Raw genomic sequence first — 24,453 nt, 5'->3', positions numbered from 1 at the left:
CCTGGATTTGGGGGCATCCCCAGGGTTTCTGTTCCAGGTTTGCATCACCTGGGCAGACAGGTTTTATCCTGGGCAATGGTTCCTTGGTGAGAAAGGAAGGGGATGGGAAGCTACTTACTGAAGTCTGACCTGTTTTCAGCATGGACGCACCCTCAGTCAGTCAGTCAGTCAGTCAAGCAGTCAGTCCAAGATTTAGGCCACCCAAGAGTTGCACAGGGCGTTGCCCTGTTACCCAGAACAACCTACTGGCAAAGAGATGGGATCTTGGATCAAATACACACCCACATACACTCACAGCATTCATACTCACATTCAAAGGTACAGTTTCACACTTACAATCATAGAATCACATGCAGACACACTCACCAGAATATAAAGATCCTGATCCCTTTCCTTCCTTTATCTCCCTTGTCTTTTCTAGAATCTTAAATGAGAGACGTATTTGGAAACACACACACATGAAGGATCCAACGCAGCCCCTAAATGGTGGGCTGGTCTCTACAATCCCGGATTCTGAGGAATCAGAGTGGAAGTGTATATAATATGGATCCAGGACTGTGTCTTGCTGAGCATGTTCATTGAGTGTGGTCCCTTCTTGGGCCAAATTGGGCTATAGGAGGAATGATGTGTTTGTGCATGTGTGCATGGCGTGTGTATGCGTGCGCGCGCGCGTGTGTGTGTGTGTGTGTGTAGAAGTGCACTGGAATGTCCAGCTGGTGGGAGGGAGAGGAAGATTGTATTGAGATACACCTGTTATCTAAAGCCAAGGTGAGGTCAAAGAACGATTATGAATCTATTCCAGGTTCCCAACGGCCAGATAACCCAGTCTTCCCAACCCCAGTTTATTAGTTCTGGGTCTCCTACTCTCTGCCCTGCCAGTAGCATCTAGTATAAAAAGTAGACTGATGGATAGACTAGAAGCTTCCAGAGACAAGGGTTAGCCTTGCCTTTCATTGTGTATCCCCCTCACACATTGCAGAAGGAAGACTCAGTCAGACACAGTAGTGCACACCTGTAATCCCAGCGACTTGGGAAAGTGAATCAGGAGGATCACAATTTTTTTTTTTAAAAGGGGGAGAGGGAGAGAGAGAGAGAGAGAGAGAGAGAGAGAGAGAGAGAGAGAGAATTTTAATATTTATTTTTTCGTTTTCGGGGACACAACATCTTTGTTTGTATGTGGTGCTGAGGATCAACCCGGGCCGCACGCATGCCAGGCGAGCGCGCTACCACTTGAGCCACATCCCCAGCCCAGGATCACGATTTTAAAGGAAGCCTCACTAATTTAGTGAGACCCTGTCTCAAAATAAAAAATAAAAAGGGCTGGGGAGGGCTGGGCACAGTGGTACACACCTGTAATCCCAGCGGCTTGGGAGGCTGAGAGAGGAGAATGGGGTTCAAAGCCAGCCTCTGCAATTGCAAGGTACAACTCAGTGAGACCCTGTCTCTAAATGAAATATAAAATAGGGCTGGGGGTGTGGCTCAGTGGTTGAGTACCCCTGAGTTCAATCCCCAGTACAAAAAAAAAAAAAAAGAAAGAAAGAAAAAAAAGAAAGAAAAGAAGGAAGAGGAAGGAGAAAGACCCCAAAGTTACTTTTTTTTTTAGGGGGATTAAGGATTGAACCCAGGGGTGCCCCAGGCCTTTTAATTTTTTTAAATATTTATTTTTAGTTTTTTAGGGGGACACGATATCTTTATTTTATTTTTATTTGATGCTGAGAATCGAACCCAGTGCCTCACGCATGCTAGGCGAGTGCGCTACCACTTGAGCTACATCCCAGCCTTTATTTTTTATTTTGAGACAGGGTCTCACTAAGTCCCTCAGGCTGTTCTCTAACTTGCCATCCTCTTGTCTCAGCCTTCCAAGTAGCTGGGATTACAAGCATGGACCACCATGTCCAGCCAAAACTTATGTTTTTTGCCCTATATGAAGTGCAGAGGAAGGAGAGGGCAGAGGTAACCTCTCTCTTTGGTTTCCTCCCTCCCAGCCTCTGCCTTCATATCTCACACAGACTGCAAAAACAACCCAGCTTCTTGCCAAGAGTAGAGTTAGGCCAACTGAATTTCAGCTCTTGCTGCCTCAGCCTCCTCCTTCTCACTGGCTGAAAACTCAGGGAGGGAATCTTGACCCCTGGCCCTTCTCCTCTAGAGAGAAACACTCAGCAACTAGCCAGGGAGTGGGCAGGACCACCACAGCCACAAACATCAGGGGGTCTTGGGGGCGGAGCCAGGGCAATTAAAGGGAAGGTTTGCCAGTGGCAGGATTGGGGCCAGTGGGGAGCTAGACATCACCACAGGGGTGCTGATTTGAAGTCCACCCCTGACAGATACCTGAGTTGGGGTTCTGGCCCTGGCTGTGGGGGAGAGTCAGGAGGGTTGCAGAAAGTGGACAGCACCAGACATGGTGGCTTACCTCCCAGCTTTCCCTCCACAGTCCCCTGGGAGGAGGGAGGCGGGGTGGAGGCTGAACTCAGAACCCAGTTTTCCTGAAAAGTCTCTTTCCTTGTTTCTCCTAGTCCCTCCCAATTCCTCCCACGCTCTGCAGCAGCTTCCAGGCTCTGGGCCCTAGAGCCAGGTTCCAGGCCAGAGAAAAGCCCACTGCCCCCCCACACACACACCCCTCTCTCTCTCTCTCTCTCTCTCTCTCTAGTTGAGGGCAGGGGAACAAAGCTAAAGCCTAGGCTATTCTAGGGAGCCACTCTTCTGCTGGGAGTTAGAGGGGTCATTGGTCAGCTGGCTAGCTGCCAACCTCACTGGCCTTAATAGCCAGCTCTTTCCTTGGTGACCCCCCTGCCCGACTTTTTTCTCTTTTCTTTCTTTCTTTCTTTTTTTTTTTTAATGGTACTGGGGATTGAACCCAGGGCCTTGTGTATGCAAGGCAAGCACTTTACCAACTGAGCTATATCCCCAGACCCCCCTTAGTTAATTTCTAAGCTTCATTTTCCTCTTCAGTAAAAGAAGGGAAGATTAAGACGATCTTCATATTCTCCTCTGTTATCTTCTGTGGAATCCATGGGCCACCCTCAAGCACTGTGGATGAAGGGTAGGGGCTGTCATTCCTCCTCCAGGGCTCAGCTTCACCTTTGCCCCATTATTTAAGGACCTCAAAGCACTTTCACCATGAAGTTCCCCTTGGTTGTCCTTTTTATTTCCCAGATAAAGGGAAATGACTCACCCAGAAGTCACCTCGAGTGGGTGGGGTGGTGTCATACAAGCAAACAGGGAGTCCCTAGGGATATCCCCACCTCCTTGACACTCTTTTCCCTTGGGGTGTTCTCCCTAAGGGGAGTAGAAGGGAAAAGGGGTCACATTGCCTTTCCATCTCAGGCCTTAGCCCAGCAGCAAAAGCAGCTTAAGCTCTTGACTCCAGGGAAATCTCCCTCCCCTGTTTGTCTCTCTCCTCGTGTCACCAGTAACCTCAGGGCGAGGTCAGCCCTGCAATCACGTGAAGCTCTCACGTTTGCAAAGTTTGCAGAAAGGGCCTTTTAAGCTTTGATCTCCCAGGGAGCAGACAAGCTTGCCAGTCCCTCCCCAGGAATTCACATGCCCTTGCCATACAGGCTTTCCAAACACGCCACCCTGACTCTTCAGCGCACCCCACCCCTCTCCACTTTCAGCTCCTCCCCGCTGCCAGCAAGCACTTTTGCAAAGCAGAAAGGGGAAACACACGCAGTCCGCCCACTTTGTCAGTGGACTACAAATCCCGATAGTCTTAGCGTGCGCAGGCGCCCGGAGTTCAACGTGCCGGCTGTTGGAAAAGTGTGTCACTGGGGCACGAGGCGCTCCCTGGGATCACATGGTACCTGCTCCAGTGCCGCGTGCGGCCCGGGAACCCTGGGCTGCTGGCGCCTGCGCAGAGCCCTCTGTCCCAGGGAAAGGCTCGGGCAAAAGGCGGCTGAGATTGGCAGAGTGAAATATTGCTGCCGAGGGAACGTAGCAGGGCACACGTCTCTCTTCTTTGCGCCTGGGTGCCCCGTTTCTCCCATCACCTACTTACTTCCTGGTTGCAACCTCTCTCCCTCTGGGACTTTTGCACCGGGAGCTCCAGATTCGCTACCCTACAGCGCTGCGGAGCCGTCAGGCAGTGGCACCCGGTGCACTGCAGAGACCCGACCCTCCTTGGTACCTTCTAGCCAGAACTACTGCAGGCCATCTCCCCACACACATTATCTCTGCTTTTCCCATGCAAAGCAGACCTCCGTTGCCTCAGCGTCCTACCCTTCAGCAGGGCTGCAGTCCGGCCACCCTAAGAGCTTGCTGCAGGGTGCCTCGGATCCTGAACCTGAGCAGCGGGGTCCACTCCCCGTCCTCAGCCAGTGCCCCGGGGGAAAGAGCAGCAACCGCAACCTCCAGTCTGTGTCAAGGTCCAGTTTGAATGACCGCTTTCGACCGGTGAAGACATGACGACCCTGGACTCCAATAACAATACAGGTACAGAGATTGCTTTACTGCTATCATCCTGCCTCTGTCTGTCTCCAACTTCCATCTTACGCCTATCACAAGAGGAACTTTGTAAGAGACTGGGGAATCCCTCTGCTCAGACATTTGCTAGCATGCTGAGGGGTCATAGGGTGGGATTTCCACAGCGGGTTGTTCGTTCTGGGAATGCACCCTGAAGCTCACCACCACCGCCACCCATCAGTCCCAAAGCTCCCTTGAGCCAGAAGGACTCATATCCCTGGCAAGAGGAAGCGGAGAGCGGGTACGGAATAGTGAGCTGAAGAGCTTAGGGAGACTGGGAACTTTGGAGCAGTGTCCTGAAACGTCCCCATCCGTCATCCCCTGCAGCTGTGGTATGCCTGGCTTCTGAAGGAGGAATTCTCCTCTCTTTTCTCTTTCCAGTAGTTCCCCGCACGCTCCAGGGAATCAGAAGCCGTGGGGCGATGGGGGCAGGAGCGGCGGGGGAAATTAATGGGTCGAATCTCAAAGGGGAATCCTCAGTGACTGTAGGGAGCGGCACTTGAGGAGTCCGGAGCGTGGTGCTCGGCCCCAGGGAGGGCACCCACAGTGCCCGGGCTCCAGGAGGGCTCACATGGCCGCAGAGCCGGGCCCACGTGCTGCATTTGTTTTCATTCAGCAGAGGCCGTGGACGCCACCCCATTGGTTGTTGCCTCCCGGCCCCGTTACATAATGAGCTCCGCCCCCGTTGCCCCGGCAACGCGTGTCCCCTTCTCTCCTCCCCTTGGTTGTCCTGGCCCAGCAAGTGTTCTGGGCCCAGCCCACGACCCAGGACTGCAGGGAAGGGCGGAGGGAGGGCGGGGCTGCTGCTCGCGACAGACGGGAAGCGGAGAGGGCGGGGCCTTGAGTTCCGGGGTTCCTCGTTGGGGAGCCACGTGCGATGGGCACACGTGGAGCTGGGACGTGAGGCCGTCTGAGGGCTGGGCTCCCGCCCCGCCCAGCCGAGATCTGGGTGAAGCTGGGCTGACTCACCGCCCCCGCCTGCCTCCTTTTCTCGCCTGCCTGCCGGCCCCCCTCCCCCATCACAGAAGCAGAGTAAGATGGAGCCACCCCTGACCTCTCCTGGCCTCGAGTTTATGCTCCCCAAAGGCACCTCACATCTGATTATCCTTCTGCTCGCTTTTCCCCCTCAATTCTGTTTGCTTGTACTTCACTGTACTGCGTTTGGACCCAACTTCCTTATCCACATTCCCAGTTCTTACAGTTCCCCAAGCATCTCTTTCCTCCCGCTAAGCATGATCTTCCTCCACCTCCACCCATCAAGAAGCAGTCCACAGATTAAACAGCAGCTGGCCTCTAAGGACTGCCCCCAAATAACTATAACCCAGAACCCTAGCTGAAAGGATATTGCTTTTCTTCTCTTTCCCTTTTTTTTTTTTTCCTCACAGAAGGAAAAACTGGGCAGGGGGCAGAGGGATGATTTCCTCCAGGTCCCTACCAAAGTTGGTTGGTGAAAGATCTAGATCTAGAATTAGACTCTTTTGGTGGGCCCCTCATTTCAAAGTTGGAAGGCTCTTTGAATAAAGGTCTTGCTCCCCCTTTGGAGATGGATAAACTGGGTCAAGTTCATTTACTACCAAATAAATACCCCATCCCCCACCTCAGCCCTGAAACTCAGGAGCTGATCTGTTGTGCAACTACTTTACAGGGAGCTGGGTTCACCCTGACCAACCTTGAGCTATTTTAAGGCTGCCCTGCCCAGTTTAGTGTGTGTCAGTGGGTGAGCAAGACATGTGCCTCTGTAGACACGGTGGCATGGCATGTGTCAGTTTACACGTGTCCTGGGATCCTCCCTTCTCCCACCCTACCCATGGCAGGCCCTGCTAGGTGCTTGGCAGAGGTGTGGCAGGCAGGTCACCATTTTCTCCTGAAACCATAAGAGCAGAGCCAGCTGATTGTAATTAGAGTGCCAAAGTTCCTGAGTGGCCAGAGCGCCAAATATGTCACCAGTCTAAGATCTGGAAGGGGGAATTCCAGAGCCCCAGGCTGGACAATTTGTACTTCACTTCCACCTCCTGCAGCTCACCGCTAAGCCCTTCCTGGACTCCGAGATAGAGTCCATTGTGACTCATCTCTTGGAGGCAGGGGAAGCAAGGCTGAGCTGGTTTCTTCCCTGCAATACCTTACAAGAATTTGTCTCCCTGTTTTTTGGGGGTGGGGGGGCATGACCATTTTATTTTGACAGACCTCTGTTCTCTTTACTGTTAGCTAGCCACCCTTCTTGGTCTATGATCTCTATCCCTGGAATGGTCTTTGTGCAAGAAGTTAGAATTGGGAGCTGGTTTTTGTTTTTGAAGACTCAGCACTATGAATGGCTCTCTGCTACTTGTCCCATCCCTAGTTTTGACACTGACAATTAAGTCATTGCCTACAGTTGACATTTCCTAGCTGAGTATCTAGGGCAGGAGGTATGAGTTGACTACAGGCATCATGATTCACACTCAAAGCAGAAATTGATTGTATCCTGCGAAGAAAGGACAGTGCACTTGTTTGGCCATGCTATGCCTAGCATGTATTGGGGAGTTACTTATTATGACAAGATTAGCGATGTCATGTCTGTGTTGGGAGTTACTAATGAACTCCAAGCTTAGGGATTCCACATGGCTAACTTATAAGAGGAACAGTGATTTGGGATGAAATTGGTGATGCCCTAGGATCAAAAATATGGCAGGGCTGACATCCCCTTCTCTTGTGTTCTCCTGCCAGGTGGCGTCATCACCTACATTGGCTCCAGTGGCTCCTCCCCAAGCCGCACCAGTCCGGAGTCTCTATACAGTGACAACTCCAATGGCAGCTTCCAGTCCCTGACCCAAGGCTGCCCTACCTACTTCCCACCATCGCCCACTGGCTCCCTTACCCAGGACCCAGCTCGCTCCTTTGGGAGCATTCCACCCAGCCTAAGTGATGACAGCTCCCCTTCCTCCTCTTCCTCCTCATCGTCATCCTCCTTCTATAATGGGAGCCCCCCAGGGAGTCTACAAGTGGCCATGGAGGACAGCAGCCGAGTGTCCCCCAGCAAGAGCACCAGCAGTATCACCAGTGAGTTGATGTCCAGATGATTTGAGGGAAGGGAAGTGAGCCAAGGCTAGGTTGGGAGTTCGTTTTCATGAAACAGATACTCTCAGGGCATACTTTGGCCTCAGCCTGCCCCTGTCCAGCCCAGTCTGGTCATCTGAGGGGCCCTTAAACACTGGAGTGCTTCCTTAACTCTTCCCCTGCAAAATCTCAACCCTAGAAAACCTCCACATTTCAAGCCACTCAGATGGAAGGGCCTCTGCTTATCCACTGCCCATCTCTTCCCACAGAGCTGAATGGCATGGTGTTACTGTGTAAAGTGTGTGGGGACGTGGCCTCAGGCTTCCACTATGGCGTGCACGCCTGCGAGGGCTGCAAGGTGAGGCAGGTTGGGGGTGAGGGCAGGGGCAGGTGACAACCTCTCCCAGAACACATAGGCCCAGCTTGGATGGAGATGCTCACTAACTGCCCCTGCCCTCCAGGGCTTTTTCCGTCGAAGCATCCAGCAGAACATCCAGTACAAACGGTGTCTGAAAAATGAGAACTGCTCCATTGTCCGCATCAATCGCAACCGCTGCCAACAATGTCGCTTCAAGAAATGTCTCTCCGTGGGCATGTCTCGAGATGGTGAGGCAGCATTCTCATATCCTCCCCTTTCCTTCCACCCAAACCTTCTGACCTAATCCCTCCCTTAAGAAAAACAGTCCTAAACTGAGACACATGGTACTGTGAATCTCATTTGCATGGAGGATGCCCCTATGTTATCCTCTTGGGTAAACACATACTTCTTTCCCATCAATCCCTCTGTACTTGGAAAGATCACCTTGATGGGTGTGGCCTTTCTGGGTTTGGTTTTCCTCAGGCCTTTAAGGTCTGAGGAAGGAAGAGATGCATGTGAGTGTGTTGAGAACTTCCTGACACTGCTCTCATCCTGTCACAGCTGTGCGTTTTGGGCGCATCCCCAAAAGAGAGAAGCAGCGGATGCTTGCTGAGATGCAGAGTGCCATGAACCTGGCCAACAACCAGTTGAGCAGCCAGTGCCCACTGGAGACCTCACCCACCCAGCATCCCACCTCAGGCCCCATGGGACCCTCGCCACCTCCTGCTCCGACCCCCTCACCCCTGGTGGGATTCTCTCAATTCCCACAACAGCTGACACCACCCAGATCCCCAAGCCCTGAGCCCACCGTGGAGGATGTGATATCTCAGGTGGCCCGGGCACATCGAGAGATCTTCACCTATGCCCACGACAAGCTGGGCACTTCACCTGGCAACTTCAATGCTAACCATACATCGAGTAGCCCTTCAGCCACCATCCCACATCGCTGGGAGAGTCAGGGCTGCCCGCCTGCCCCCAATGACAACGCCTTGGCCGCGCAGCGGCATAATGAGGCCCTGAATGGTCTACGCCAGGGCCCCTCCTCCTATCCTGCCTGGCCCCCCGGCCCTCCTCACCACAACTGCCACCAGCCCAATAGCAATGGGCACCGTCTGTGCCCCACCCACGTGTACGCAGCCCCAGAAGGCGAGGCACCTGCCAACAGTCCGCGGCAAGGCAACTCCAAGAATGTTCTGCTGGTGAGGACATGGGAAGGGGTGGAGAGGGCTGGGGGCCTGGAAGAACAGACTAAATATAGGACAGCTGGGTATTCCTGGAGGCTAAGTGTGGTGATATTCTCTTCCCAGGTGAGGGTGTCCTGCCCTGCAGTCTGGGCTCTGCCTGGGAATCCCTGATCTCCACTTGGCACCTGACTGCTATTATCCATTCTCCAGGGCCACAGCCCCTAGCCCAGGCAAAATCTGCAGCCTGGCCCTACTGGGAAACCCATCTAAGCCAACCTGGCTGACATCACCCTCCCCGCAACCCTTCTTTCCTCAGGCATGTCCCATGAACATGTATCCCCACGGACGCAGTGGCCGAACTGTGCAGGAGATCTGGGAAGATTTCTCCATGAGCTTCACCCCCGCTGTGCGGGAGGTAGTAGAGTTTGCCAAGCACATCCCTGGCTTCCGCGACCTTTCTCAGCATGACCAGGTCACCCTGCTCAAGGCCGGCACCTTTGAGGTGAGTGATGTTTTGTGCTCCCTGCTCTTAAGCTTGGGAAGGATCCAGCAGAATGGCTTGATATCTGGGGTGAGCAGGGGCTCTGAAAGGCTCTGGAATCCCAGTATCTGATAGAGGGGCAGAACCCCTCCCATGCCCACCTCTGGGTGGCTGGAACTTCTTTCATCCCAGCCGGCATCTAATTGTACCCCATTACATGAAAAGTGCTACCCCCATTCTAGATGTGAGCAAATTAACTGGTGAAGTACCTATTCCAAAGCCAGTGGGATGCTCCCAGTGTCTCCACCTGCCCCCTTCCACCGCATTGCCCATTCAGAAACAACCCTCCCACACTGAGAAACATAGGGCAGTACCACTAAACCCTTTGGCAAACTTCTGGGGTGTTTTGCACTTGCTTCTCCCACCTAACCCAGGATGACTGTCCTCCCTTCAGGTGCTGATGGTGCGCTTTGCATCACTGTTCAACGTGAAGGACCAGACAGTGATGTTCCTGAGCCGTACCACCTACAGCCTGCAGGAGCTTGGTGCCATGGGCATGGGAGACCTGCTCAATGCCATGTTCGACTTTAGCGAGAAGCTCAACTCCTTGGCGCTTACTGAGGAGGAGCTGGGCCTCTTTACCGCGGTGGTGCTTGTCTCTGCGGGTAGGTCAAGCTCTCGCCTAACCCGGGAGGAGGCAGACGCAGTTCAATTCAACACACCTTTTATGGAGTACCTACTCTATGCCAGGCCCTGCACAGGGCACTGGGGATACAGACATGATTCAGACACAGTCTAGCTTGGGAAACAGACTCATGCCCGACTAATTATAAAACAGTGAGATAAGTGTCACAGTAAAAGCATGAATCAAGGAAGCACAGACAACTATTTCTGCCTGGGGGAGCTGGGGAAGGAGTGACACTTGAGTGGGGTCTCAAAGGACAAGTAAGATGTTGCCAGGCAGAGAAAGGGGGAAGGGCATCCCAGGCAGAGGGAACTACAGAGCAAAAAGCAAGGGAGCCTGGCCACACATGGCCTTTTCAGGGGAGGAGAGTGGTCTTGTAGGATGGGAGGTGGCCAGCCTGCCAGCCGTGCTCCCAGCATTCAGGCACCCCCTGCTCTTGGGCGGAGGCCTGGAAGGAGTTGTGCCGCTCCTTTTCCTTCCCCACGGGCCCTCAGAGGGGCTTCAGGGAGAGGCTGCCTTGCCTGCCAGGTCCTCGCAGACCTCCGGTTCCTCGTCAGAGGAGCTCAGGGAGCCTGCCTCACTGCTGTCGTCTTCCCCACAGACCGCTCGGGCATGGAGAATTCCGCTTCGGTGGAGCAGCTCCAGGAGACGCTGCTGCGGGCTCTTCGGGCTCTGGTGCTGAAGAACCGGCCCTCGGAGACTTCCCGCTTCACCAAGCTGCTGCTCAAGCTGCCGGACCTGCGGACCCTGAACAACATGCATTCCGAGAAGCTGCTGTCCTTCCGGGTGGACGCCCAGTGACCCGCCCGGCCGGCCTTCTGCCGCTGCCCCCTTGTACAGAATCGAACTCTGCACTTCTCTCTCCTTTACGAGACGAAAAGGAAAAGCAAACCAGAATCTTATTTATATTGTTATAAAATATTCCAAGATGAGCCTCTGGCCCCCTGAGCCTTCTTGTAAATACCTGCTCCCTCCCCCATCACCATGCTTCCCATCCTCCCCTATTTAAACCACTCTCACTTTCCCACCCTTCTCTGGCCCCCCATTTGTTCTGTTCCTGTCTCAAATCCAATAGTTCACAGCTGAGCTGGCTTCTGTGGTGTGTGCTCGTTTGGGGGCTGGGGTGGGACTATTGCCAAGGCTTGGGGGGGGACACCTCTCCATCTGGTCAGTTTGTGGGGCGGGTACTCTGCCAGCAGATGGGAGGATATAGGGAAACAGCACACAAGTCTAAGGGGGGGTGCCCAAGGGGGTTATTTTCATCATATATTTATTACATAAATATATAGTAAAATAGACGAGCAACAATTACCATAAAAATATCTTTCTTTAAAATCCTGACCCAAAACACAACGGGGTGAAAAATCGCACATAACAGACATACTGATTGTCAACGTGGGGCAGGAGTAGGAGCCCCTCAAGTCACCCCTACCGGTCCCACCCCTCCCTGGGAAAGGGACCTACCTCCTTCCCTGTTTCTGGCCACAACCCCCCTCCCCCCACCCCAGCACCAGCTTCTCATACATTCAGTAGCGCCTCTGGGCAGTGTCCCCCTCCCCCCACCCAGGAGTTCCCAGGGCAGGAAGTACTGTCCCCTTTTGGACGGTGTCTAGGTCACACGCCCTGCCCTCTCCCAGCCCTGCAGACCTGCCACTGGGGATAGGGGTAGGGGCTCCTCCTCCCCCACCCTCCCCAAGTCTGAGCAGGGAGGAGGCTGGATGAGGTATGTGTGTTATAAGTGATGGGAGGGGAATACTGAGATGGAGAGGCGGGTGGTGGGGGTGGGGTAGTGGTCATGGCTCTGGCACCCCCTTGTCCTGGCCTGGCCCCCTCAACCTATTCCCAGCAACCCATCCTCCCACCAATACTGCACCTGCTGCCCCACCCAGCCTGCCCTAGTGCCCCGGGCCAACACTGGAGGAGGCATGCTAAGCACCCACATCAAGGCCATTCCCCCTCATTAGCACCAATGGCCCCCAGGAGAGGGCCCTGTCCCCCACTTCCTCAGCAGGGACTGGGACAGCTGCCTCTCTAGAGCAGGTGCGTGGCACTCCTGAGTCTCCCTGGCTCCTCCCCCATCACGTGTACTCACTCACACATTCACACACATACACTCCACATCACTGAGGGGAAGGGGAAGGGCCAGCAGGTGGGGGATCACAGCTCACATGATTGAGAAGGGTGGGGGGATTCCCATGTGCATGTAAGAGGCCACCATGTCCATGGTTGAGAAAGGGGATAGAAAGACAGGGGTGGGGCTGGAGAAAGTGGGGAGACAGCAGACAGGTCAGGAACTCCACTAGGCCCCCAGGTGTGGGAGGAAGGTATGAGAGGGCTTCCCCATGGGACTGGAAGAATCCAGGAATCAGTACCCCAGGAGAGAGAGAGAGAGAGAGGATAGAAACAAAGACAGCATGGGCAGCATGGGGGCCCAGAGGATTGGGGCAGGCGTTCAGACAGGTGACAGTGTGCTCCTCCAGGCAGTCTACCTGGAGGAAACACCTGAAGAGTGGGGAAGGACACTGCCCTGGCAGACAGCGGAGCACTGCCTTTGTGTGTGTGTGTGTGTGTATGTGTGTGTAGGGGGCTGTGGCAGGCTGAGGGTCAGAGTGGGGTGGCAGGTTCCCCACTACTTAAGACATTTGTGCCCCAATAGTGCAAAGCGCAGGAAGCCCTGGCACCCCTCCCCTGCCCCCTGCCCTATTCCCCATGGCTTCCGGGGGCATCTATGTCCACCCATCCATCCCTGCCGACATGCAGCCTTGAACCCAGGGCTCTCTGGTCTGCTCTGTCCATCTCCCTCATCTCCTCCTTCCCACCTGTGGGAGGGCCATCTCCTCTCCCCCCTCCCCTGAGGAGTGGGCACTGCCAAAGGCAGGAGGAAGAGGAGGGCAGCTCACCCAAGTGCAGACCAACAGAGCACTCCTCACCAGGAGGGTGGGAGATGGCTCAAGCCAAAGTCCCTGAATAGAGAAAAGAAGAGGGGAAAGGGGTCCCAGGGGCAAAGGGGTGGCCAGCCTGAAGAGCTTCAAAGAAAATAGGAGGAGCACCAATTGCCTCCTCCCCTGGGGCCCCAACCAAGTGCCATCAATGGAAACAACCCCATTATATGCCTGCTCGCCTGCCCCAGTGCATTGAGTGGGGGTGGGGAAGGAGGGCAGAGATCAGAGAGAGAGCCCAGAAGACGGGGAAACAGGGAAAGAGTCCTACAGGGGTGGAGGCTCTGGGAGACGCTCACACACAACCCCCCCACCCCCCACGCAGCATCTGGATTTAGCTAATACTGCAGGATATGAGGAGGGAAGGAGCCTGGGCCACAGTTTTTTCCTGTGTGGGTGCCAAGGTGCAGAAGGAGGGGGGATAGGGAGAGGCCCCTGGGGCTGGGCACTTGAAAGGGGAGCTGTGTGGGCAGTAGGGCAGGCTGGTGAGGGGCCAGCTGGCATCCAGCGTGAGAGGTAGATGGAACTCAGCGGGCACGAGTGGCAGAGAGCAGAGAAAGTACTGGGGTGGGGGTGCCAAAGGGGCACAGAGGGAGGGGCAAGGCAAGGGGGTGGCCAGGACCCTGTTGTGTCAACTCACAGCTCTGATCGGCAGCCCTACTCTGGAGAATTAGGGGGGGGGGTTCTCTCTGATCTGGGGGGAGGAAGGGCAGCTCTCAAAGTGCATGGGGATGGGAAAGGGGGGGATCCTTCCCCTCTGGCCAGCCTTAGTTAATAACTTAATATCTCTCTCTCTCTCTCTCTCTCTATCGCTCTCTCTCTTTTTTTGTCTTTTTCTCTGTGTCTAGTTTTTCTTCATTTAACTTTTCCCCTTGCTTGGTTTCCAAAGTGCAGTTAGGATGACTATCATTTTTTAACCTCCAGGGGAGGATCCAAGCCAAGCCGTTTTTTTTGCACCCAGGCATCTGGGAAAGTAAAGGCCCTTAGCCTGGAGGGGAAACCTAGGCCAAGGAACTGGGTGGGGGAATCTCTTATATGTGTAGGGTGTGAGTGAGGGCATCTTCCCCCATCCCACATTCCTCTTATCCCTACAGTCAAGATGGCTTGTCCCTCTTGGTTCACTTCCCCTACTTTCTTAGGGGACAGGGCCCCTGGGAACTGCAGGACACGGTCCCAGCCTCCCATACTGTCCTTTCATAGCAAGTTCATTTGTTTGCCCTGTCTCAGGGCTGGAGGTTCTGAGGGGGACCTGGGCAGTGCAGGGGTGTGTGGGAGCTGCATCTATCCAAGGATGAGAGGAAGGAGAGAAGAGGTGTGGGGGGGGATCTCCCTCAGCCCCCAGCTCTGCCCCTTCTCTCCAGGCTCCTCCCCACCAGCTCCGCACACCCTCTGGCCGCCTGAGGCTTTAGACTTCCTGATCCTCAAAGACCTCGAGGAAGAGTGGGGGAAAGAGTTCGGTGGGGCACTCGACTTTCATGTGGAGGAAGCGGCTGGCGTGGCAGGCCCCGATCATGCGGAGGTCAGTCACCTTCATCAGCAGCTTGGGCCAGAAGTGCGGAATGTTGTGTTTGCGGTGGTTGACGTAGTGCTCGAACGCCAGCAGGTATGCCTCCTGACTCTTCTCGATCTTGTCCACACACAGCAGGCCCGAGCGGTCTGCAAAGAAGGAAGGGGAGGACAGGTGAGTGGTGAGGGTCTGAGAGAGACATAGGTGAAACATGGGGGAGGATATGAGCAGATGACAAGAAGGGAGACGAGGCAGAGGGGTTAGGAGAGATCCAGAGAAGAAAACTGCACTGAAAGAGATATGAGGACCAGCCACCAGGCAGAAGGAGGCATAGAGCAATACATAAGGAAGACAGGGGAATGGGGAGGGGAGCCTGGGACAAGAGGAAAGTTTGGAGAGAGGGGAAGACCAGGGGACAGAAAAGCATTGGTGGGCAGAGCGGTGGGGTGGTAATGAGGGAAGAAAAGAGTTTGGGGGATAAGAGGTAGGACTTAGAGATAGAAGGAATGGTGGACAGAAGGTGGATGGGAAGAGAGTGTGGAAGGTAAGGAACAAAGGAATATATTAGAGACAGAGGATGGGGGGCAGAGAGAAAGAACAGGGCAAAGGCATGATAAGGAACAGAACAGGGACTGGGGAACAGTGATAGGCCTGGGGACCAAAGATGGGGTAGGTGACAGAACAGGGAATAAGAGACAGAGCGCAGGGCTTGGGTTGTAGCTCAGTGGTAGAATGCTTGTCTCACAAGTGTGAGGCACTGGGTTCAATCCTCAGCACCACACAAAAATAAGTAAAAATAAAGATATATGTCCATCTACAACTAAAAAAAAAAGAGGGCAGCCTGGGTGATAGACAGGTAGCCTGCAGAAGAGGGAATGGGTCAGAGAAGTAGATTTGGGTATAGAGTCTTAAAGATTAAGAAAAAAGGAGAGCCAACAAGCCCAGGGTTCAGCCTAGCTCTGGGGTCCCTGTCAATTCCTGAGCCCTCCCAGCCCACCAGCAGGTACCTGTTGACATTAGCAGCACAGCCTGCAGCAGAGCCACTTCCGTGTCATCCAGGTTAAAGGCAGAGAGTGACTTGCCCAGTTCAAAGATGGCGTCGGAGACCACTCCCAGGCCGCCATTCTTGAGCTGCTCCCGCTTGACAGCCATCTCCCCGCTCAGCGTCAGGGTGTCACTCTCGGGGTCATAGCGGACAGCAGCCCGCAGGGACATGATCTCCATGCAGCACCCCTTCAGGAGGATGATCTGGTCTTCACAAGGCAGCTGTGGGGCGGCAGGGTCACAGGACCACTCAGCATGGCCCTCCCCATGCTCCAGTCTCTCCCACAGTTGACCTGATGCGGAACCATGTGTATCCTATTTTTACTTAAACTTCACAGTTAGGCCTCTGAGGGAGGTCCTGTTATTCACCCCAGCCCACCACAGATAAGAAAACCGAGGTACAGGAGATTTAGGTAACTTGGCCAAAGTCCAGCAGCTAGGAGAGCAGTCTGTTTCCTGCCCACAATGAGGAGAATGCTTAGGCTGCTTGGAGGTGGGTGGCCACGGAGACTTGAGGGGAGAAGGGCTGGGGAGGTAGGCACAAGGAGTTAGCAATGGTTGTATGTTAGTTATAGGACTCCCTGTCCAGAGAACCTCAGAGGAGCATGCAGTGCCCTGGGGAGCTGCCCCAGGTTCCCTCCAACCTGGCACCATGTCTCTCCTCCCATCTGCCACTCACCTCGGAGAACATGGGCAGTTTTTTGGCAAAGTCCACCACACGGGTGATGGCCGGGGTGATGATCTTGGTAAACTCGCTGAAGGCCTCTAGGTCTACCTTGTCTCCATCAGGCATGGAGACAATGGGTGACTGGCCAATGTCATCCGGCTAGAGGAAGAGATAGGGGTCATCTGAGGCTGCAGACCCCTTTCAACCTCTCACTGAGGCTCCCTGCCCACCAGGGGGAGCTCCAAGGCAGCCTGGGGAAGAGGGGCCAGATAGGACTAGCTGTGTCCCATCTCCGAGGTTTTGGGGCAGAGGCTAAACAGAGCACTCCAAGTCTGCTAATAACGACAATGGTAAGAATGGTAGCAGCGGTAATGTAATAATAATCTCAGTTGTAATGACTGAACAAGCGTTAGACTACATGTTCTACATATCTTATTTAATCCTTGCCACAACTCTGATGAAGATAAAATTATCACCATTTCACAGAGCAGGAAACTGAGGCCTAGTGTAGTTAAGTATTAGGGCCAAAGTCATATGACTACATCTTGATAAACATCTGCTTGGTATTGGAGAACAATTTTTTTTTTTTTTGTGGGTGGGGGGGATATTAGGGATTGAACTCAGGGGCACTCAACCACTGAGCCCTTTTTTGTATTTTATTTAGAGATAGGGTCTCATGGAGTTGCTAAGTGCCTCGCCATTGCTGAGGCTGGCTTTGAACTTACAATCCTCCTGCCTCAGCCTCCTGAGCCCCTGGGATTATAGGCGTGGGCCACTGTGCCTGGCTGAGCACATGCTTTTAACAGTGCACTGTTCCACCCCATAGCACATTCTATCAGGAACCAGGATCCAGGTTTTGGTCTCCCCCCTCCACATAAGGACACTTGTCCATCTTCTGAAAACAACAATCATCCATTTGTCACTCAGTTTTGCCAGGGCCTAACACAACACCTAAAGCCCAGCAGGTGCTAAAAAATATTGTTTGTTACATGACTATGCCCTCATGGTTCCCTCTCAGGCACTGTGGGCAGGAAAATGAGAAGAGGTCACCTCTGCACTAAAAATTTGATGAGTAAAACAAGCCCTGTCCTCATAGAGCACCCCATCATAGGAAATAGGTAGGACCAGAGAGCAGTGATTTTGCACAGACCACCAAGGTGTGGAGAGTATCAGCTCTGGGCTGGATTACACTGAGGAGGCTTTCCATAGGAGGCAAGCCTCAGAGTCCATTCTCCTCTCCTGCCAACCGGTTGCTGCTCTCCTGGTGCCCCTTACCAGGAATTTCCGCCTCTGCTTCCAATGGCTGCCCTGGGCATTGGTGCTGCGATGGGCTTCTGTGGCAACATGGATCAGATCCCACTCTTCGGGAGTGGGCTCTGGTCGCTGCTGCAGAGATCGGATCATCTCTTCTTTTCGTCGCCGCTCCCGATTCTGCTCAATCAGCTTGCGCTTGGCCACTCGCTTCGAGTCATCTAGAACCACTGTTAACAGAGACAAGAGACTCCTTGCAGGGCACTCTCCCTCCCCTATCCACAGTCCTCTCAGAAGCTATTCTTCTAGTGCAGAGGTTGGGCAAAACCAAGGGTCAGAGAGGTTAAATGATCACCCAAATCACCTAGGAGTTGGGTGGCACAGTAAGGGGGACAATGTCAACTCCAATTTGGAAAGATCCAGGGTAGTATTATGTTATGGCCCAATAGGTTATGGTGATAACAGTTTCTAGATGATCCTGCCTCCCAGTCCCCAGCCAATAAAAATACCCCCTTACCCAGAAAGGAGGTTTTTCCTGGGGGTCAGGATCACAGTGCTAGGAGAGTTCTCAGGAGTTCATTTTACCCAACAATGCCCTCTCTAAGTCCCATAAGTAGTGAAAGGCAGGTGGGCACTGGGGCCCATGTGTAAGACCCATAGAGAATCCTGATCCCTTTCCCCTTATGATAAGGGTATCAGGGACCAAGACTCAGAAGAGTCCACCACCAACCTGACCTGGGTTGAACTGTGACTCTGCCCCAAGGGTACAATGGAAGGGAAATGCCATCCCTGAATCACCCCTAGCCCAACTGAGTGGCTCAACTCCCCCGGCCCGTGCCCCTTACAGTCCATAGCCATGCCCACGGCAATGCACTTCTTGAAGCGGCACAACTGGCACTGATTGCGGGTGATCTTGTCGATGACACAGCAGCTGTCATATTTGCAGGAATAGGTGGGATGAAGGTTCTTCTGGATTGTGCGGCGAAAGAAGCCCTGGGATAGGGGGAGATTAAGCAGGTTCCAATCATGACTTCCCCTTCCTGGGCCAACCACTCAGCTCACTGGGGGTTGGTGAGAGAGTTAAGATCAGTGAAGGAACATGGCATCCTCCTGACACCGCAGGCACAATGACCTGAGAAATACAGCCCCCAGGCCGAAGAGAAGTGGGGAGTATCTGGGAATGGCAGAGGTAAGAATGACGGCTGCATTGGTGAGCACTGGGTCTGGGATGGTGTGAGAAGCTGTGAAACCTAAAGGAATAGCAGCTTTGGAAGTCCAATTGATATCTTATTTTCCATCTTGTTAACCCGACACTGACTCATATACAGTATGTTGCTTGTTGCCCATGCAGGTGGAACTCATGAAATAGGAAAGTGAAAGTCATGAAAAAACATTGGGTATGAACTCTAGCAGCTTGAAAAAAAAAATTACATGTATCAGGATTAGTCTTTGCTTTAAAGGAAAAATCTCAAGAATCAAGGCGGTGGCAATAAAAATAGCTAGGACTTGAGTTGAATGCTTACTATGTAAAGATATACCTTTTTTTTCCTGCATTATTACATTTAACCCTGATGACAATCCTACAAGGTAGAAATTGTCATTGTTTCCATTTTGCACACTAGGAAACTGAGGCTTGGAGAGATTGAGCAATTCGCCCAAAGTAATATGGCTAACTAGACAGCAGAGCCAGAACTCAGCCCCAGGTAAAGGATAGAGGACATCAAGGTCTGAGATCTTAGATTCTGGGGTGCATTAAAATCATCTAGTGCAATTACAAAAAACACAAGATTCCTGGTTCTCATTCCACACCTACAAAATCAAACTCTCTAGAAAAGGAGCCAAGACATTTCTGTCTTTGGAGGAATGTTCCCTGGGACCCAGATGTCTTGCTCTATGCTACACTACGAGCACTGCTTCTAGGAGCACTGCTTTGAAACTTAAATCCCTGGACCACCAGATTTGGTTGACACTAAGAAAGTGAGTAACTTTAAGTTTTCACAGATTTTTTTTTTGTGTGTGTGTGTGTGTGTGTGGTGCTGGGGCCTGTGCATGCAAGGCAAGCACTCTACCAACTGAGCTATATCCCCAGCCCAAGTTTTCACAGATTTTTAAATGATCTGTTTCTTGGAAAGTCTGACATTTGCAGAAGGTGGTGATCCTGGAAAAACCATGCTGGTCGAAACAACCAAAGTGAAATCTAATTAAGCCTCCCCAAGTCTATGACCTTGCCCCTCTGCCTAGGGAGAACTTGCTGTTCTCATCTCCTGTGTGCACCCACCATACCCCCCAGCACTTGTTCTCACCATTTCAGATGCATTGAAAACACCTGGGAAGCCTGTTTAAAGTCGGAATCCCTGAGCTCCAGCACAAAAAGGTTCTGACCAAGTAGGGGTGGCAATGTAGCCTTGGAATCTGCATTTTAGCTAGTACTCCGGGTGGTCCATGAACCACATTTTGAAAAACACCAATGTCTGTTTCAGATCTGCTCCTCTCTTGTAGGCTGTGAGCAGCTGGAGGGCAGGGCATAGTCTGTACTCCTCACTCCTTATAACTGCATGGATGGGTAACAGCTGACATTTATCCAGGGCTTCTTATGTGCCTGGCACTGTTTTACACACTTCATGTGAATTATCTAATTCTACCAACATCTCTGTGAAACAGGTAGTATGATTATCTCCACGGAACAGATGAAGAAACTGAGGCTCAGGAAGGTTAGGCCATTAACCTGTGAGTGGTAGAACAGGGATTATGAATGAGTGAATAAATGAATGTTTAAGAGAAGAAAAATGATGATATCACAGGTGGGCTTTAGGTTAGATGTTTATAGAGCTTGTCTGTCATGCCAGGTGCTGAGGGACTCAAAGGGAATGAGAAGGGGGCTCAGGTGGTGGGGGAGGGGCAGGAGATGGCTGGTCCATACCTTGCAGCCCTCACAAGTGATACAGCGGTAATGATAACCGGTTGCCTTGTCCCCACACACGACACACTGCTCGTCTTTGTCCAGGTAACTAGGGATATACCCTGGGAGGGAGGAAAGGATGGAGGCAGCAGGCATGGCGAGGAGCCCAGCAGAGAGGTTCCTATACTTTTCCCCAGCCCCAACTTTTCCTTTCTGGCCCATCTCCTAGCCCGGCCTTGTTGAAGGGATCTCTGTCTCCAAGTAGAAAGGTAGAATCCTGGAGATAATATGGGAGCTAATTTTGTCCATCCCTTTTTCTACAAATATACCAGATGTCAGTTCTTTTGACTGCCCATTTAAGGTTCCCCCCCTTCATTTTTTTTTTCTTTCCTTCCTTTTTTTTTTTTTTTTTCTTTTTTTTTTTTTTTTTTTTTTTGAGATGAGGTCTCACTACATTGCCCAGGCTGATCTGGGCTCAAGTGATCCTCCTGCCTCAGCCTCCCAAGTAGCTGGGACTATAGGTGTGCACACCATGGGTACATTTTGCTATATCTAAGACACAGAGGATGGCAGAGAGAGAGAAACACAAACAGGAGCAGCTCATTTCAGGAGAATACAGACCTTCCATCCTCCATCTCAAGCTCTGATTCTGGTGGGGGGTGTAATGTGAGGAGATCATGGGAGAAAGGAAGAGGCCCTCCTTGTCCTAATCCCTCCTCAAGGGCTGGAGCATGTCCCATATCACCACTCTCACCCCCAGGCAAATCCATCCCAAGCCCTGTAGGAGGCTCTCCAGGGGACATAGAAGGTGTTAGAAGGGAACCTAGGCCCAGAGAGGGCCCCATATGGTCTGATGGGGTCAGGAGTATAGAGAAGGGGTACATGCAGCCAGGCTCACCTGACATGCTGGTTTTCAGGGAACATTGGCCGTTCTTTCTTTTTCGCTTTCCATCTGGTGACCTGGCACTGGACGGGGGCAAAGTGAGTAGAATCACAGAGCAGTCTTTGGATAGCCCTTTCTTATCCAAGAGCCTCATTCGATCTTCCAGGCCCAACTCCTCCATCTTAGGTCCTCATCCTACCCACCCCCAACATCAGCTGACAAAACTTAGAGAAGGATCCAGCTATCTGGTAGCTGCAGGGGAAAGATAAGGGGCTTGACTAGGGCAAAAGCATGTTTTAGGACCCCAACACACACACACACACACTCTCTCTCTCTCTCTCTCTCTCTCTCTCTCATATATAATGTATACATATACCCCCATACATACACTAAAGATTTTAAACGCTCATAATAGACAGGATATCCACATATTTAAGCCTTCAGCAGATGATAAATATGCAAAAAAGAATCATCAGAATATTCTTAAAGCTATGTATCATTTTGAACACATACATGCAACAGGACACCTGTGCATATGAATAACAATACAATCTTCAGTATAAACCCAAGGATGGAAATAAGGGTCTACATATCAGTGCAACTTTCAGGGCATTCTCAAGTGTGTTATGTGACTTCTAGGATATGCTTCTGGACAGCCACCTAATATTACTACCCCCTCCCCCAGTGTGAATGCATTGTTTGATTTCCAGGTCATGCACACATGCTACATAATCCATAATGATTGAAAATACTAGAGTCACCCTGTTCCTAGCCTCCATTTAACACAGCAGCAAACGGTGACACTTGTGCCTGATGACACTGTGCAATGAAGTCAGAGCCAGGACAAGGACCCTGTGCCCCTTCATGCAAGGTATTATTAGCAACTCAGTCATTTCACATATATGTGGCTGGGTTCTCCACATACATGTTACATAACCTCAGTGCATGCAGGTTACATAAGCCCTCTACATGCATGCAAGGATTGTATAACCTTCCACACCCACCCTGCATGTGGCACGTTGCACAGCCCCTCCTCCTGGAGCCGGATGCAGCTCCCAACACACTGACACAGTGACCTTGGCCAGGGTCACAGTCACAGACAGCCCAGTGCTCCACGCCCCCTGGGGATTACCCCTGTCTGGTTCCTACAGGGCTGGAGGGTCAGACCTTCCTCCCGCCTTCCAGAGGAGTAAGTGCAGAGGAACTCGGCCACCTAGGCCTCAGTGGAGTGACTGGCTTCAGCAATTACCAGACTCATAATTGCCGTCCCAGGGACAGTCACAAGGTGGCGCGGGAACATGGGGGAGGGGCTGCAGTCTGAGGAACTGGGAACCTGCATTCCTGCCTTTGTACAACCTCTCAGGGCTGATTCTCCCAAACCCACGTAAGTCTGGGCAGGAGCTACAAATGACAGATATACAATGACAAGACAGACTTTCCTTCTTATATCTTTGCCAGAAGTCAGCCTTTCAGGGAGGGAGGTTACTCCAGCACCCTGCCTAAACAATTGCAAATCCCCATCCATTTCCTCTCCTTCTCCAGGGAACCAGTTTTGAGCCCTAGGGCTTTGCCTGGCCAGGCCTCTGGCCTTCTGGCTCAGGATCTGATCTCCTAGGCAACAGCCAGCCACACTGCTCCCCAGAGTACCCCCACCCCCACTCTTTCCCTAGCCATAGGCACAGGCTGTACCCAGCTCCTGGGACAACATGCCAACTGGGACAGAGCTCTGTGCCACTTGGAATTGATGGGAGGGGCAAAGACCCTCTAGGCTGCTCAAGGGCAGTGCATATCATAGGTAACCCATCCCTAGTTGTGTGGCAGGGCTGACTCCTCACCCACCTGTAAACAAAATCTTTATGGTTGGCCTGCACTTTCAATTCCTGGGAGGACCTCCATAGCAGTGCCCACCCTTAACCATGAACAAGGAAACGCTTGTGGGGCTCCCAATAGATTCCAAATTCAAGCGTGGGTTATGACCAATAGTTATTGGTGCCTGTGCCCTGAAATGTCAAGTTATGTGCAGTATAGCTTATGGACAACATAATTGCTTGGGGTCAGATGGTGAAAGGGCTGATAAGGAGAGGAAGATAATGGTAATGCCTTTTGGATCACACATGCCCAGATGAGGGCAGCAACACTGGGGACGCTAGAGACCGTTTAGCAGAGTCCAGGAAGGGGCCATATGCCTGCTGCCTATGATTATTCTGTTCTAAATCACTTCGCCCTTCAAAATGGGCACCTCTCAATCCAAATGTCTAATTCCCTGTGGCATCTAAACATCCCTCATCTCCTGGATAAAGGTAGTAGGCATCAGGGTTGCTGGCCTCACACCCATCTCCTGAGGTACTTAAAAGGTAGTGCTTCAAAGGGAGCTCAGTTTTCTTTTGACTAGGCCCTGCTGCCTAGGAGTGGGAACTACTAGGTTGTTGGACCCATTACCTGTTCTCCTCTGGGTCTGACCCACACTCCACCTTGCTTGGCTTCTGTTCCATTCACTTCAATTCCATCCAGGATGCCCTCCAGCACGCCAAGAGACTGGGGTGGGCACAATGGCCCCCCCGGCACACCCACAGGCCACCCACCCACTACCACCCAGGCCCTAGGGCACAGCACCCATGGTACCCGCCTCAGCACTTGGCCTTTCACACCATGCCCTGCACCCCAAGGGGGGCGGGTGGTGGGAGGGGCCAGGGAATGGCAGGTAGGATAGCTGGGGGGTAAGCAGGGTTTATGGGGGATCCTGGGCTAGGGGCTGGGGGAGTAGCTTCAGAGTCTTGTCCTGTCCAGAGATCCCTGTGGAGAGAAGAGAAAGGCAGGGGTGAGAAGGCACCACTGGCAGGAGGTGGGTAGGTTTCCTTTGGTGGCAATATTTGGGGCTTCTGGGGCTCATAATAAGATGACAGTGGGCATGGAGGGCAGGTGCAGGGACAGGACCAGAATGACCTCGGATCACAGCACAGCAGTGAAGACTGGAGAGCCATATCCCAAGCCCCAGACATGGGAAGGTATGGAGGGAAAGAATGAGCTCATCTTGATTACCTACATGCTCATCTTGATTACCTAC

The 24,453-nt window shown here is 52.5% G+C and overlaps 2 protein-coding genes across 3 annotated transcripts; one reads left to right on the top strand and one right to left on the bottom strand.

Annotated features, from left to right (window-relative positions):
- The first annotated feature begins 3,762 nt into the window (after positions 1-3,762).
- On the top strand, positions 3,763-11,285 carry Nr1d1 (nuclear receptor subfamily 1 group D member 1). Of its 2 annotated transcripts, none has more exons than XM_015495773.2 (8): positions 3,763-4,428; positions 7,162-7,494; positions 7,761-7,849; positions 7,953-8,097; positions 8,411-9,048; positions 9,350-9,535; positions 9,969-10,179; positions 10,801-11,285. In XM_015495773.2, the coding sequence occupies exons 1-8, from the start codon at positions 4,398-4,400 to the stop codon at positions 10,998-11,000; spliced, it is 1,833 nt and encodes a 610-aa protein (XP_015351259.1). In that variant the 5' UTR covers positions 3,763-4,397; the 3' UTR covers positions 11,001-11,285. The 2 variants fall into 2 exon arrangements, with proteins under 2 accessions (XP_015351259.1, XP_048647984.1); XM_048792027.1 differs by lacking the exon at positions 3,763-4,428 and adding an exon at positions 4,619-4,790.
- Positions 11,286-11,452: 167 nt separating this feature from the next.
- Positions 11,453-24,182, bottom strand: Thra (thyroid hormone receptor alpha). Its single transcript, XM_015495774.2, has 8 exons — positions 23,829-24,182; positions 21,405-21,472; positions 20,528-20,628; positions 18,453-18,600; positions 17,632-17,837; positions 16,369-16,515; positions 15,653-15,911; positions 11,453-14,794 (listed from the first exon to the last, which is right to left on the bottom strand). The coding sequence occupies exons 1-8, from the start codon at positions 23,879-23,881 to the stop codon at positions 14,544-14,546; spliced, it is 1,233 nt and encodes a 410-aa protein (XP_015351260.1). The 5' UTR covers positions 23,882-24,182; the 3' UTR covers positions 11,453-14,543.
- Positions 24,183-24,453: the final 271 nt, after the last annotated feature.

Source organism: Marmota marmota, unplaced genomic scaffold (assembly GCF_001458135.2).
Source record: "Marmota marmota marmota unplaced genomic scaffold, marMar, whole genome shotgun sequence".
Classification (NCBI taxonomy): domain Eukaryota; kingdom Metazoa; phylum Chordata; class Mammalia; order Rodentia; family Sciuridae; genus Marmota; species Marmota marmota.
This window is presented reverse-complemented; position numbering and strand designations above follow the sequence as displayed.